At 48.7% G+C, this 16401-nt stretch overlaps 1 protein-coding gene across 3 annotated transcripts in view; it reads left to right on the forward strand.

Moving 5' to 3' along the window:
- GRIA1 (glutamate receptor, ionotropic, AMPA 1) overlaps window positions 1-16401 on the forward strand; it is a 125941-nt gene that overhangs the window by 1256 nt on the left and 108284 nt on the right. For all 3 annotated transcript variants that reach the window (XM_009892609.1, XM_009892608.1, XM_009892610.1), the window contains exon 2: window positions 1158-1295. In XM_009892609.1, the coding sequence (XP_009890911.1) occupies window positions 1158-1295 (138 nt within the window). The remainder of the gene's footprint in view (window positions 1-1157; window positions 1296-16401) is intronic.

Below are 16401 nucleotides of genomic sequence, written 5' to 3' on the forward strand. Positions count from 1 at the left end.
ACGCAACGGGGAGATGCCCTCTGTACTAAAGATGTGCAAAGTGCCGTTGATGGCGGGTCTCTGCACATTTGTTTCTTCCCCAAACCATCTGCCCTGGAGGGCGGGCACTGATACTTTCTGCTTTTTTATTTTTATTCCACCTTGTCGCCAAGTGCTTTGTTTCCCTACCTGTAAAATGCCAATAACAGTGCTGCCTTTAAATGCGTATGGATTACAAGACAGTGTGAATTTAATAGCAGCTTTCTGGAGGCTGTGAAGGGATCTGCCGCAAGCCAAGTTTCCTGCTGGGGGAGCAGCAGGAAACTTTTTCTAGGGCCGGGTTATCGCAGCACTTCGTTGCAGGTCTTTGGGGAGAGAAAGGCTCCGAGCCTGGGTCCAGTCTGGTCCCAGTTCCTATCATATTTGTATCATCCTGTGGTTCCGGGCTTGTCCGTACTTCTGCTCAGATCGATCCCTTTGAGGGTCAAGTTTTTGATTTCCTGCCGCCTTTGAGTTTGGCCACTGTCACCTGTTAAATGTAAGGTTTTTTTCCATGCAGCAAACTTCCAGTAGCAGCAGGTGTTTGGCCACAGGTCCCATGTTGCTCCGGCTTTTGCAGCCTTGTCCCCATCCACCCAGTGTCGTGCCTGTTGGGCCAGGCTCAGCCGGTCTGCCCCGTACCCCGGAGTCCCATAGCATGGGGGAACCCCTGCACCCCTTCTGGAGCAACCCCCTCCTCTTAGTCAGCAGAGTTTAAACTGAGCCTAATTACAAGTGAGAGGAGGAAGACAGACTCTCCATCCTCCTTTATAGAGGTAACATTTGCAGCGCCTCCATTTCTCTTCCTTCAAGTTACGGGGGGTGAGGATGTTGAGCCAAACCCGGTGGTTCACCCCGACCCCGCAGGCTGCCGGGCCCAGGGATGCATCAGCGCTCCTGTATGTCATCCCGGCATTACATAAGGCACAAGTTGGAAAGGTTTTCTGCTCCCAGGCTGTCTGCAGCGGGCACGGAACCCCCCGGGTCTCATGTGCTGAGGGGGGGTGGTTCAGAGTGTAGAGGCATTCTCTGGGCTGGGGAGCCGGACCCTCTGCTCCCAAGAATATTTTGGACTGAAGAGGTTGCTAATACGGGTGTGCTTAAGACCTTTCTTTTTCTTGTTTTGTTTTTCTCCCCAGGGGGGTTATTTCCTAATCAACAGTCCCAGGAACATGCGGCTTTTAGGTTTGCTTTGTCTCAGCTCACGGAACCCCCTAAACTCCTTCCCCAGATCGACATTGTGAACATTAGCGACAGCTTTGAAATGACATACACCTGTAAGTAGCGGCGTTTGCTGTGCTCTCTCTTACTTTGGTTTCTTTATTCCTGGCTGGCGGGTTTTTGTGTCTGAAATACGAGACATCCTGCTCCAAATGTGCAACTCCTTTCAGCTCCATGCAAGACAACCCTGAACACTCAAGCAAAGGATTTCTAAATCATTTTGGGTTGTGCTAAGATGTAGGGGTGAGATAGTGCTGCAGTTATTCATCATCTATTGCATTTTCTCTTTGATTGCTTCCAAAGTGGTGTAAAACCCCCAACAATTAATTTTCTCTTGTTTCTTTAACCTCTGCCCAACTCATTATGTTGAGGTTTCATTCCCATATTTCCTATAGCCGCGGTGTACAACAAAGACACCCCTTTCCACCCACAGGGTGCACAGAAGTCTCTGTTTAGTGTGAACAACTTCTTCCCCAGCCCCAGTTTAGCCATCTGTCCTTGTAATTTAAGAAAGACCAAGCAGAAAACAGCAGCTTGGTGCAAGTGGAGTCCAGATCCACAATAAGGGGCATGCCTAATAACGACAGAGAGGTAAGGGAGTTCTAGTTTCAAGAACCAGCAAAATCAGTGGCTCTAAACCCAAGTATTAAAGACTGAATTTGCAGCGCAGAGTCGATCCGAGGGTGTATTTGTACCCTGCTAAAGCACAGCACGTTAGCTGTGCTGTTCTTGCTGTATGATATAGTTGGAAAAAGAAAAATCTGGCTTGCCAGGTAATGCCGAGATTAACAGCAACACATAAGACCAGGAGGGAACCAGAGGAAAACAAAAACCATAAGACAGCCCTGCGGTTGCAGTAGGGGCTGTTGCAGCATTTGCTTCCCTTAGAGCGAGCGGCGCGGTGCTGTGCACGAGGGGCTCACACCGCCGGGATGAGACACACACAGAATTTCTCGGTTCGACCTGGTGTCAGACACCGCTTTCAGTCTCTGAGCTTGTGCGTGTGTGTACAAGGACTGTCAGGTGGGACTGGAGGAACCCTTCCCTCCATAGAGCCTGTTGGATTGCTGTTGGCTCACATCCGTAGTATCCTTTTGATTCACCGAAACATCCTCTCTGCAGTTTAGTCATGTGGAGAGTGGGGTAGAGGTGGACACAAACTGTTCTCTCTGCTAAGGAATACACAGAAAGGAAAAATGCTTTTCTGCAAAAAGAATGAGGAATGTGCAGGAGGAGAATTAATAAGGCTCTTTGAAGGAAAAAAAAAAAGAGTTGTGATTTTTTCTGTTGGAGGGTTTGCAAATACAAGATTGCAGGAATTTCCTGGCTAGTATGACATGGGAGAGAGAAACAATAATTTGGCCACGCTTCCATTGGAGTGTCTAATGACACATCTAAAGATTTTCTATTTTCCTTAATATCCCTCTATTTGCCAACTACAAGGTTTCCATCACGGAAAAGCAACTATCTCGGCTCAGTCCAATGGCACTTCCTTGGCAGGAAAACTAGACAAATAGAACAAAAAAGACCGACCTTGTATCTATCAAGGGAAACCGTCACCCACCTGGGGTAGAGTTGCTGACTGGCTGGGGATGAGCTATTTCAGTGCTGATAGCAGGAAGAAAGCAGAAACTGCAAGAATATCACTAGAATAAATTCTCCATCTGCACGTAGTTTTCCCTCCCTCTCTGCGCCTGCCGCTAATGATTTTGTTTACAGCATTAAGGTTGATAGCAAGACCACGATACTAGTTATGCCTCAGAAATCAGTCATGAGTACCACGGGGGCGGGGGTGGTCTCACAAAAGCTGAATGGAAGCAAGACAGCCTCCCAAAGGATGTTATATTTGAGCTCTATGTAGGGCACATTGTCCTAGATCAGACCAGCAGAGCACTCCGCGCAGTCCAACTTCACTTGTCCTCATTTTTCTTTTCTTATAATTAAAAACTTCCTAAGTTCTTCCAGACTATGGAAGGCAGCATTTGTTTTGTAAGCACAAAAGAAGGTGTTATTCAGTGTACACTGGGCAGGGGGGGGCGACCCAACCCAAAAAAACCCAGGCTGTTGGAAGACCTGGTTTTAGTACTCTAGGGCTGGAGTGAAACTTTTGCTGGGAATTATCTCCTTCCTCATCTTCCAGCAAATTCCCTTCCCGGTTGCCAAGGCTAGATATCAGCAGAAAGATCTGTTTATTTACAGAGAAAAAAAACCCTGCCCACGCAGTGGTCCTTATCTTCTGGGAAAAGACTGGCCATGCTACCAGTTAAAAGTACCAGTTTTTGTTCCCATGGAGATAAAGAATGCAGCGTTTCCTTGTCGTTGGCATTACCTGTTTCTCTGATGGTTAAGTCAAGGGTGTTTGGAGCCGGTGAACCTGGTGCTGCCCATCTCAGGGTACCCGAGGAAGACTAGGAGGTCCCAGCCCCGTGGCAAGTCCTGCCTCGTGTTAGGATGCGGCCTCATGTGCTAAATGTAGTCCTTATGGCAAGTGCCTGAAGCAGCATCATTCAAAATACAGAATATATGTTAAGACTCAGCAGTGACGGCAGAAGCAAAAAAGCCTCGTTGGGCAGCTCGCGGGGCGATGCTGAAGTGGCGGGATGAACTGCAGCACAATGACAGCACCCCGTCTAAGGAGACCCTATGCAAAATGTATCTCAGCATCAACTGTGGCACCGTCTACCCGTGCCTGACATATATCTGCTTACCAGTTAGGATGAGCAAGCTTTGGTGTGACAGCGGGTGAATTTACAGCATGAGACGCACCCATTCGTTCACAGGTGACAGTGATAGGGAGCTGTTAATGATGTGCCAGTGGTGGTCGTAAATTGGTAACAATAATATCCATGAAAGCGATAAATCTGTAAAATATCAGGAGGCTGCTGTTGTTGCCGTCGCTGTGACAGCCCAGCAATAACTTTTGCATTTCTGATGCTTCCATTTGTGGACTTTTTATCATTACACGGTGATTGTGAATACCTCTGCGTGGGGCAGCGCCAACCTACGGGTCCTGTGGTCCCTGTGCATAACACGTCAGTAGATTATGATTTTAAGCAAACCATAATCATTAAGAAAGCAAAACTAGGTAGTAGATACAATGTGCGGTAACCTCATGTTTTGTGTGTGTGGTTGATGCTGATGTTGTTGCATCACTGAAACACGGGCACATTTGAAGAACCGAAATATCTCCCTGAATTTGTTCCATCCCACAGAAGAGATGGTAATGAACAGCCTCTGTGTGTACAGCTGGGTGCGTGGTGTGGCTTACCGGCATGAAAATACACACCTGCTGCTTTGAGGGCTTTTAACTAAAGGTTAGGAGACTTCATATTTTTGTGCCGTTTCTTCGAAGGCCAGGGGGGAAGGTGAATTTAGAGTCCTTCCTTCAGCAGAAGCATACGGCAGTGCCAGGTGACTATAAAGGGTAAAATGATGGTGTAGTGTAGCTGAAAGGTTTTCCTAGTGACGTAGCGGAGCAAAGCCCTTCTGATCAGCTTTAAAGACATATTCACAGGTTCTGTCTTCAGCCATGTTTGGAAAAGAGCTTTACAGCCTCAACACAGTCGCTAGCAAATTCTGCCTTGCTGGGTTTTGCGGTGACTGTGCTCAGGGCAGACCTGCCATGGCAGGGGATGCTGCAGGTCGGAGCTGAGAGGTGCGGGAAGAGGGATGTTCCTGTGCCAGGAGCACAGGAGGGCTGAAGCTTAGGAGAGAGGTGCAAATTCCTATCCCTGGGAGGTCCGGGGTGGACAGGAGCACTGTGTCCCATTGGCAGCAAAGGGATGAGAGGCTGTTTACTTGAGTCAACCAGTGCTGGGAATAGTATTCTCTTATTCTTCATCCCAGCCTCCCTTCGTGCACACGTAATGCACATCCCCATCCTGTGCATAGCCCAGCTCCTCGGGGGATGTGAGTTGCTTGCAGCCCAAGCTCCTTGGCTTTATTTAATTTGTGGTGCAGAGTCCTGCTTTCAGCCGCTGGCCGGAGTCCCCAGGTGAGCCCCAGCAGCGTCAGGCAGACGGCGGTGGTTGCCATCTGCTCAGGGAAGTCCATGGCTTAGTGACAGATTTCCCCGGCAGTGACCTGGGGGACGTGCCCTGTTGAGCGGTGCTTGCAGAAGGTGAGTCACCAGCTTGGTAAATCTGTCCCTGCAAAACTCAGGTCGCTTTGCAGGGATGACCAGCGACTTAAAAACCTCCGTTCAGCACAGAGCCCTGTAGCTTTGCTGGTGTGGCCGTCAGCTTTTGTGTGTGCTTTGACATTGGGCTACTGAGAAGGGATGTTCAGGAGCTGCACACTTGAAACACAGAGGTCTGCACAGGACAGCAGCAGGATTTTTCAGCTGCTAGAAAACTTGTAAAAGAGGCTGAAAAACAATGAATTATTTATCCCTCTCCTTCCGTGTATGTACACCTACAGGAACTGTGGGGTCCTCATACTGAGTATGGGCTGTGGGTGCTGCTAGAATATCAACAGTTGAATCTGTTCTGCATATTAGAAAATTAACATGTAGTTTGGAGCCTGTCTGTATTTTACGAAGTCCTCCCAGCACCAATTACAGAGGGATTTGTAGCGATCACTCGCTCTGTGCTTATGTTCTTATCGATAGCGGCAAGCTTAGATCCAGATCAGCTGTAAAATGAAGTATTTCTTTTTCTTCTTCTCGGATACTTATGTATATAGAGAGAGTATTTCTGGAGATTGCTTTTTATCTCTTAAATTACCTCTCAGAGGCAGGAAGGAATACGCAAACATTTGAATGTTCTCAAACGAGGATCTAAATTTGGCTTAATTAAACAATTATTGTGTGTTGAATTTAAAGGAAGCTTCTTTGTTGACAAACATACGATGGTCGCCATTTCTTGGAAAGGTGCTGCTGTAATTATTCCAGCAGCAATCAATTAAAATGCAATTTTTATAATTAAACTTCCAGAATCTAAATAAGCCCAGCCCTGTAATAGTACGTAATTGTTGTGTTGTTGGTAGTCTTGTTTTTATTTTTGCAGTGTCAGAAATCTCATGTAAATGCTTTGGGATATTTTTTTTCCCCCTGCAGAGCTCAGGATGTTAGCTATAACTATTTAATGGGACTTAGGACGACAGAAACATGGATTTAATGATCAGATGAAGTCTGATTAATACAACATAGGTACTACAAGGAAATACATCTCCTTAGATTTTGTAATAGGGAAAGATGTGATGCAGACAGATGAATCACAGACCGTCAGTTCGCGTTAGCTCAAATCGAGGTTAAGGATGCTCAGTTTCTGGCAGGGATGGGCTATAGCTTTCTAGTAATTGCACGCTTGTTTAGTGAGATGCCAGCACCTTACAGAGCCAGGTCCAGCCCTCAGGAGGGTGCTGATGGGTGAAATGCTGCCAAACAGGAGGGAGCGGGTCCTGGGGGTGACACCAGCCTCCTGCATCCAAGGTCTCTCTGTGGGGGGTCTGGGGTGGGCAGTGGGTGCTCGGCAATCATTGCTGCCGCTGAAGGAGGTGGGAGCTCATCCCACGTGCTTTCCCCAAGAAGGAAAAGCATTTAAAAGATGAGTGCCGAGCCGTTTCCTCGGCTATGACTGACAGGACAAGGGCGGGCTGTCTGTCTGCCTTCATGGATCTGGGCACGGAGAGCCTTGGGTGAACGTGGGCCAATCTCATCAGCAGGGACATTGATGGGGCTCCACTGTCACTCGGCGAAGGCAGCCCTGCCGAGAGGCTGGCAGGGCTTGTCAGGTGTCAGGAACGGGTTTCCCCCAGTCTCGTGTGTCCGTTTCTCTCTAAAGGGTATGAGGGCACTTATTCTTTGCATGACTATTTTTATGTATTTAATTTTTGATCCTGGGCTGTGGGAGTGGTGCCCGGGGAGAAAAGCTTGATATGACGCAATTAGGAAAAATCAGAGGAGGAATAAGGGGAATTTCACACGTGTAAATCTATCTGCTCATCTGGAAAGGATCCCAAATACTTATTGGTGACTAGCAAAAAAAAAAAGAGTGAAGAAGTAAAATTTGGGCTCTGCAGCAGGCAGAGAAGGGATTTGAGAAACAGCGAGCAGCAGAGGCCAGACCTGTCCATTGTGTGACAGCCACAGTTTTCACTCACAGCTTATCCTTTCTTCTCTAAAAATAAAGCTTTTTCATGTGAATAGGGATCCTACTAAGCCAGAAACATGCAGGCTTTATTTTTTGACATATTAGCAAGGTGAGAGTGGAAATCTTCGTGTGGCTGCAAGGAAGGCAGCGTGGGGAAGCGTGCTCTTCCTTTCCAAAACTCTAGTGGGAATTTTAGATATATACGTTTACATTTTCCATAATAGGGTTAGGGCCCCAAAGGCAACAGCTCTCTGCCAGTGGAAATGGAAACTGTCCCGGTTAGCTTCAGTAACACGTGGAGCTCAGAGCAAACACAAAATCAACATGCTCCTTAAAGAGGCAATAAGTCAGGGAGACTTTAATATTCTGCAGATCCAAATTCTCCGGGGTGCGGTATTAACACAAGTCTGAAGACAAAGATGCATTTATTTCAACCGCGTTCCTTTAAAGAGAGGTGGGTTTTTACTTCTTTGCCTTTAGTTGTGTAGAACTGAAACAGGGTAATGTTTTTCCCTGTGAAAAGTGCCGCCTGGTAGAGGATGGGATGTCCTTTGGGAGGTTACAAGGACTCCTGAGGAAGTCAGGTATTAGGCAAGATGCAGAAAAGGAGCCAAACCGAGACATTAGCAATCCACCATCATCCCAGAAAAAAAAAATATTAAAATAATACCGAATTATTAGAATAATAACAGCATGCTATCCTCATTAGCTTACATGGTAACAAGTCTCTAGTTGATTATCTCATGCTGCCCTTTAGCAACGAGACCCACTTGTTCCCTCTGGGGCATTCTTAAAAAAAAAAAATCACACCACAACACAAAAGAACAAAAAAAACCCCAGCAATATTATTCTTTTTATTAATGTATATCAGTTATTTTCCCTATTCTCTGCAAACCACACCCTTGCCAACCCTCGTCCAGAGCTGCAGTTCAGGAAGAGATGTGCTTATGCTTCGCAGGACTGATTGATCCCTTGAGCGAGTAGCAAAGAGGCAATGAAGAGGCAAGTAACAGCTACAAATTGCCGTATCGTGGCTTCTTCAAGAGGGTCTTTTCATTCCGTGTTGTTATTTGTTTTAGAGTGAAAGAGTGCCAAAGGAAACAACTGATGTCTAAGATTGAGATGGAACATACAACTGATGGCAGGATTCCCGCGTGGATATAGCATGTGTGTCTGCATCTATATGCTATAGGAGTCTTTGCTTCGATTTAATAAGCGAGGTTCTGTAACTATGCTAATGGAGATGAAGTGGGAGGGAGATGAAAGGTTGAGGGCTGGAGGGTCGGAGGGGAGACACAGAAGCCGCTGTAGGTAATCTGGATGCAGCGTGGAAGCATCTCACATGAAAGGGAGGGCTATTTCTCACCTCCCCGCCCTCCCAAACATTTTGCTTTGATCTTTACCTAGCAGTAATCTTCAACAGGCAAAAGACATCAGTGACTACACTGATTCAGCTGTGGTTTTTCTCCCACTGGCCTGCTGGTATCCCCTGCATGCCCCGAGCCTTGTTAGCTTTCCTTCCGTGCGGCACCCACCGCCCATCTCCCCCAGTGAAAAGGAGGGTTGATGTTGCTATTCTGGCAGGTGAACAGCAGAAAAAGTTACCAGGAGGCGTGGGAGCTCGTGGGGAGAGCACACGCAGGGATGGAGGATGGAGAAACGCTGGGTCAGGAGACCTGGTGAGGGGAAGGGGACAGGTCGCAGCTCTAAAGGGGTGATGGATGTGCCGTAGCTGGAGTTTCCCCTTGTCTCTCTTTTCAGCTCTCACCTAAGCCTGGGGACGTTTTGCTTTTTTGAAGGCTCTTCCTCCTTCTGACCAAACAGGAGCTGGAACCCGTTGGTGTCTCCCCCCTGGCCAGCCCCGTAGCTCAGCTCGCTCCTGGCCTCCCTCTTCCTTGCAGAGCCGAACCTCGGTGCTGAGGGCAGGGGATCCCCTGCGTGGGGTGGTTATCGCACACCGCCAGCGTCTTTAACCCAGCCTGCAGCCCTCTTGCTGCTGCGGCGACAGTCCCAACGCACCCTTGGGCTTTCCCCTCGGTCGGCCTTGCGCAGCGTGCTTACTGCGTGATGAGCATGTGCCGTGTCCGTACGGCTTATTGCCTGATGCACGGCAGCAGATGGCCGTGTGTTGGGCCTGAGGTGGGACCATTTGGCCAAGGCAAAGGCAGACAACAAACGCCGAGATGCAGACCACGGTGGGGTGAAGGTTAGCTGTAAAGGAGGCTCTTGTCAGAGCACATGTGGCAGGAGAAGCTCCGGGGTGACCACCCGGTCGGTGTCTAGCAGGGACCCAGATCAGCGGGGAGGCAGGGGCAGGTCTGGGCCACCAGCACCGTGTCTGCAAGGGGCCGAAGCAGCCGGCGGAGCCTCAGCTGAGAAAGAGGCCTGGCCTGCAGGGAGTTCAGGAGAAATGTCTTTGTGCAGAAGGTGATTAATGTCTTTAATGAAGTACCAAAGGAAGTAATAGAAAGCCAAACCACACACACGGCTGCAGTGGGGGAAGGGGCTGAGGGGACGTTGCTGTTGCAGGCAAGGACGGGGAAGCGAACTGCGGCACGGCCCCGGCAGCGACGCCGTTTCCAGTTCACTGTCCCAGAAAAACAGTCGGGCACAGCAGCTGTCCCTCGTCCATCCCGAGCAAAGGCAGAGCCGAGTGCATTTCACGGATTTAATCAGAATTAATTCAGTCTTCCAGCCTGTCCTGATTCTGGGGTCTTTTCTGCTCAGCTCGTTACGGCTGTGCCAAGAAAAAGCCACTGTCTGCAGCTTTGAGGTGTGGGGATGGTAATTTGGGAGTCCCTGTGCTCCTCTCCTGTGGGGACCGCAAAGGGAGAGGCTTTGGGAGAGCGGAGCCTTGCTGGAGGCTGGGACCTGGATTAGCCTAGGCTGGTAGACATTAAGAGTCGTCCCTTGTTTGGGAACCTGCAAGCAATGTGTGGATGAACTCAGGGAAATTTCTAACGTTGAGTCATCTATATCATAACATCCTCCACCTTAGCAGCCCTGTGTGCCAGACTCAGCAAAGACCTCAGAGGGAGCAGGTACCAGCACCTCTCCTGAACCCACAGAGGCCCACGCGGTCCTGGGGCTTGCAGCAGGTCGCCCATTGACCGTTGCCTACAGATGAGGAAACCAGCTCTCCGTGTTCCCAGGCTTGCCCATGTTTACGTGCTGATAATTAGGGGGGCAGTGAGTTCACCGTGCAGCCCCCAGGTAGGAGGCAAGATACCTCCTGCATTTCCACCCCTGCTCCCAGAGCAACCATACACCTTTAGAGATGAGCCCTTCCCCAAAACCCGTATCACCTCTTGTTCTGGAGTGACCAGCACTAGTGCGGTGTACAGGCTTGCTGTCAAAGAGAAAACTCGTTCAAGCCTTGTCACAGTTTTAGTAAGGCTTAACAGTCATGATGAAATACGAAAAACAACACGCAGCATCTCAGGTAGCAGCTGTGAATTAAGAGACTATTCCCAAACTTCTCTTCTTTTCCTGGGGAGCTTCAGCCCACCAAAGCTCGTTCTCAAGTGAAGTCCTTACATGTGCTCTCCGTACAAATGCTGGATGCGCTTTCCCCCAGTTGAACTTTTCCTTCCTCATCAAACAGCAGGTACAGCAACCGAATTGTGTGCTTATCAGGTTAGTTCTGCTTTGCCAGATGTCTGTGGAGGGACAGAGGAAGAGGGGGGAAGAACCAAGCCCAGGTTTGACCCAGGGTGCTCGTGTCACATCACCTTACATGCCTTAGCAGCATTCTTAAGCAGCAGGTCCTTAAAGCATGAAGAAGGGAATTTGTCCCCTCTGACTTTTCTGGCTGAGGATTAGTTGCCCTCATCTAAGCTACTCATTGGTGTTACCTCTGTAATCACCAGAGAGCCCTTCGGTGAGTGATCCTTTTGAACCATCTGAGACACCCATCTTAGTACGGGAGGAATCACCTGCTTATCTCCCTTGTCAATACGGGAAGCCAAGGTGACAAACTTGACTTAGACAGCTTACTGTGAGACCTTCAGAGGTAGGTAATAGATCCACAGACTCCTACCCAAAGTCTCTGCAGCTGTATTGTGTTCTTCTGCTAATTCTGAATACTCTGCTGAAGGTGATACCTCCGTGGCACCAAACATTTTCCTGCTCTCCCTGTGAGCAGCCTGTAAAGGCTTTGATAAAAGCAGGCGTCACATTGCAAACAGGCAATTTGCAGTTGTGCTATTCTGATGTATTGCTAAGAAGTGATGAAAACATATGTTCATGGCATAGAAACTGCTCTCTCAGGTTCACCTTCTGCATTTCAGTACAGTACCGTAGTGGCCCCTCAAGGGCAGGGCCCTGCCATCGTCCTGACACACTCTCATCCTCTTGGCCTCTTCTGTTTCTCATTTTGCATGGGTTTACTGCTGGCAGTAGTGTTTGCAGTGCTCTAACAATGATGCCTGGCTTTGCTTTTGCTGTCTTTACTTTAAGCAGATCTCTTTCTCCCTCTTTCTGTCAATACGCTCCTGGCTGATATCGCCTTTCCCTGGGAGTAGGCTCCGGGGGATCATCGAGTCGGTGTCACCAGGGGAGGAATGCCTTCAGATGCTAACTGTAGCATTTTCAAAATAGCACCCGGGGATTTGACTGAGCAATTCCCGCTAGCTTTAATGGGAAGAGCGCAGCTAAGCCCTATGTGGCACTGGAAAAAACAACCTTGTGAGCTTTTTTGGGGGAAAAAAAAAAAAAAGTTATTTCTAAAGTAGCATCCTTTAGCAGCTGAGCCAAATTGCACCCAAAACCCTGGATCAAAACATACCTGAAAATGCTGGGGACACTCTGAATCCCACCCTGCTCTGGCTGTGAGTTTTGCTTGCCATTTGACAGAAATCTCAGAGGAGTGTGACGGCAATGTGCGGTCAGGTTTCCTGTTTCAAGCCTATCTCTGGAAGGAAAGTAGAAGTGTTAATCCAAACTAGCAACTTGAGCAGGACAACTCTGAAAACAAAATTAAAATATAAAATAAAATCATCCCCCTTGGCTCCCGGGGCCGTGCAGTGAAATCTAGAGCAGGGTCGGGGAGACTGGGGGTGGTGGGAAATGGGGTCATGACAGCGGAGGTACAGCAGCATCCTCTGGTGGGTCTGTGGGAGCCTTTGGCAGAGGTGTGTTCATCTCAGCGATCTCTGTGGTAATCGAGCTGTGCGGGAGGAATGAGGTACGTTGCTGTAGGACTCTGGGCGCTCGTGCTATATGATGGTTCATGTCCAGAGCTGCAAGAGGTGTTGCAGATGTGTAGCATGTAGGGATGAGATTTGCGGTGTTTTTCTTGGCTATCCTTGCCTGTGGCCAATGCAGCAAATTATTCACTTTCAACAACAGCGAATTTACAACAAAAAAAGGCTCCATCAAAAAGAAATCGCACTTGACAGTCTCCCTTTAGCCACGGGAGAGCAGCGAGCAGACAGGCGCAGGAGGCTGCCTTCACATCCCTTGCTGTCTGAGTGCTCTGTGGTTTTGGCATTGCAAAAATGGGAAGCAGCTGTAAGCCCTTTGGATCACAAATGGATCTGGGAGTCTGCTATCTCTGCTAACAACTCATTTATTATCAGGGAGCAGACAGTTTCCTCTGAGCCAGTGCAATCTATCATTTCTTAAAGATGCTGTGTGAGATTGAAAGAATTTGCTTTAAGAGTTGGCACCTGGAGGCCAGCAATGGGTCCATCTTTGGGAAGAAATCTCCTTCCTCTCTGGGATTCTTTTCCCAGCTTCTGCTGGAGCAGTCCATGGGTACCACTGCCTGGGCAGGGAGAGGGATTTTCAGCACATGCACTCGTTCCTCTGAAAAGTTCGAGAGCATCCCTGCTCTGAAAAATTCTTTAAGAGAAATAAGGGACTTTTGCTTCTCTCTTTGTGCCAAAAATACGGATGAAGGGAGGGTTAAGAGGCTATTCCAGCCCCCTTGCATGAAACCCATATATTTTAATTCCAGACAGGTTAACTCTGCCATGCACAACATCCCACCCATAGTCAGCACCCGCTGCTGCCTGGCCTGGATTTCATGCTGTTTCAGCACAGCACCGCTTCCTCTGCCACGTCAGCCCCTTCGCTCCCCCAAAGCGTGGGGTTACACAGTGGGAACGGGGCTGTGGGGCCACCCTGCAGCCCTGAACGAGTCCCTGCAGCCAGAGACCTGCAGTCAAAGCAGCTCTGCCTAAGGGCACTTCCCTGGCACTTTTCCCGGTGCACGGGGTGAGGGTCCAGGTGAGGGTCCCATGGGGTCTCCCGTGCAGATGCTGATTGGTCTGATGTGGGCACTCCAAATCCAATTCTTTGCTATAGAGAGCAGTGAGGTGATGAAAGCACATGTAAATTATACTCCTTGCAGCCTCTGTTAGCTCACACCGGTGGTTTTGGCTGCTGTTCTCTCCTGGCTGCTTAAAATCCCGGGCTCTCAACGTGCTTCAAGGGAATTTGCTGTCAGAGTCAGTGGGAGAGATGGGAAGATGTGCTGGTGCATGCGACAGCCTTGGACCGGAGATGGGGTGCCCCCAGGTGATGGAGCACTGTGACCCTCTGCAGCTATTTTTCTCAGTTTTCATGTTTAGTTGGTTGATGTGGTTTAACCTTTCTTCCTTTAATTTGCACTCATGAATTCTTCCAAGTGAAGCCAGCATTTGTCTTAATTTTGGTTTGTTTTTTAAACATCTTTTCAGTGCAAAGGGAGATCAGGGCTACACGTACTTGGTTCTGCACGATCGGTTTCCCAGATTGCGGATCAAGCCCTTTCTAAACAAGGTTCACTTGATCCAAAGGCACTGAAGGGGATTTTGTATTCTGTGATCTCATTGCTGCTGTCTTTACCTTTCCTGCAGATTTTGCCCAGCAACACCATGCTCCACCCTGATTTTTGCTCGTTCTTCCCTTCCCTGCAGCAGGATTTTCCTCTTGGCTGTTCTGCTCGTCTGTGCCTGTAACTGTTTGCAAGCCCCATGCTTAAAGTGTCACAACCATCTCATGGTTCCTGCTCTTCACCTGTTGCATCTCCCTGTTGTCATGAGTTTAGTTAGCTCTCAGAGCAGTGTTTCACCGTTATGTTTGTTTACCAAATATTTGGGGTGGTGATTGTTAGCTTAGGCCTGTAAGTACCAAAAATCAGATCTTTAAAGGCATTTCAATGTTTGCCAATTCCTCCAGGGGCATCAATACCTAAATGTGATATAGTGTGTTCTAAGTGACACTAAGTGTCACTGTGGGTCTGTTTCGAGTGTAGCACCAACAGGATTAATGGATTTTTATTTTTATTTTATCCAAACCATTTTATTTTAAATGAAAGAGCAAGTCAAAAGCAGAATTACAGCTCAATGATATTTTTTTTTTCATGGAAGGTGTACATTTCTGCTGTTCTGTTCTGTGGTGATGCTGCTGTCTGCTGCAGAATGGGCTATAATGGCAGCTAAACCATGATGCACAGTCGGATGGGATTGCTCCCATGGTCCACTCTCCTCCTGCTCATGCAGGGGTGAGCCAGGGGTGCTCACCCCATCTCTGGCTAGTTCTGGTTCTGCTGCGCTTGGGTGGACAAGGGGAAAGGACAGCGTTGGGTGCTCCCAGCCTGGCTGTGCTTGGGTGGAAGGTGCAGATCTGACATTGCTGCACTCAGCTCCTCCTCTCTGGCTTGGTTTGGCAGGGTGCTGTAGGATACCTCGCATGGGAGCTGGTCCCCTTCCCCAGGCCCTCATCTCTCTCAGAGAGAGATCTTGCTTTGAGGTCCTGTGTCAGTCTCGCACCTCTTTTTCTGGTTTATCAGAGGAATCTCCTGCCAAGATCAGGTTACTGAGGAGCTCTAATGGCTTCTTTGTGGTGTTTCTTTTCTCAAGAAGTGAGAGGGGAAAAAAAAATGTGCAAGGGGATATACTAAGACATCAATGGTAAAAAAAAAAGGAGAATGGAGTTTTAGGCAAGTTGTAGAATCAGGGACAGATGATAAATGGGAGCTGAAGGCTTGTGGCAAGTGCATTAGAGGCAGCCTCTAACATGTTCTTTAAATCAACATTTGTTGCAGTTTGGCCCCATCCACAGACAGCAGCTAAAGCGTGCACTGAAATGCCTCCTCTGATCCTTCATCCCATCGCTCTAACCTTGGGGCTGTGCAATTAGTGAAGGCACCAGCATGAAAAAGGACAAAGTCTGAGGTCTTGAAAGAGCAGCACCTGATGCGTTGGACCGTGTAGGCTTTTCTGCAAGGAATTTAATCACTTTTCAGACGTGTCCTAACGTTAACAGAGACTTTGACTTCAAGCCTCAAACGACCTACCTGTGCCTTTGAGACCTTGGCTGTGTGGGTAGTTTTCCTTTCTCTTGTGTTCAAAACTGCATATAAAGGGTGGCTTTAGGGGGAAGTTACATCTTAGGGGGTTTTGGGGTAGTTTGCCATCTTGGTGGCTGTTTTGGGGTTTTTTCTCAGTGAGACTGGATGGGGTGGTGGGATGGGAAAGGCTGGCATTAATGACTTACCACCGAAGTCGTGCTGGGAATATCTGGAGCCCCCTCCGATTCAGCAGCATCTATTTAGCTGGAAAGGACTGGGTGCTCAGAAGGGGGGATGTGCTTTCTGTGACTGCCAGGGTCGATAATTAAGTGGAGAGAGCACTTGCCCATAGGGGAGGACACATCTTTGCATTTCTGGCCAGTCCCAAGTTGGTCTCATTTTCTTGCTTAGGCTCATGTTTACAGTCCTTGCTTTTCCTGATGAATCTGACCCCCATGCGGGAGGGTCCACAGATCCCTGGCAAGCAGGGACAGCCGTCTGGCTGGTACCCAGAGCTCTCCCGCGTCTGCTGGCACTTGAGCAGCAGGGGATGATGTCTGGGAAATGACAGGGGAACTACTCTTCTCCTGGAAGCGCCAGGCAGCATATGGGTAAAGGTCATGTAGGTGCTTTGAGTGGGTGAACAGAGACTACCTCTGCATGCAGCATCCTCGGGAACATTTTCCCCAAGCAGACTTTGCCATGGAGCAGCCTGGCAAAGTGGAAGCACCAAGGGGCCGTGCTGAGTGGCCACAGTCCATATTATTCACCAACTGTTCTTCCATCACTGTT

Source organism: Charadrius vociferus, unplaced genomic scaffold (assembly GCF_000708025.1).
Source record: "Charadrius vociferus isolate BGI_N301 unplaced genomic scaffold, ASM70802v2 scaffold529, whole genome shotgun sequence".
In the NCBI taxonomy this organism is placed as follows: domain Eukaryota; kingdom Metazoa; phylum Chordata; class Aves; order Charadriiformes; family Charadriidae; genus Charadrius; species Charadrius vociferus.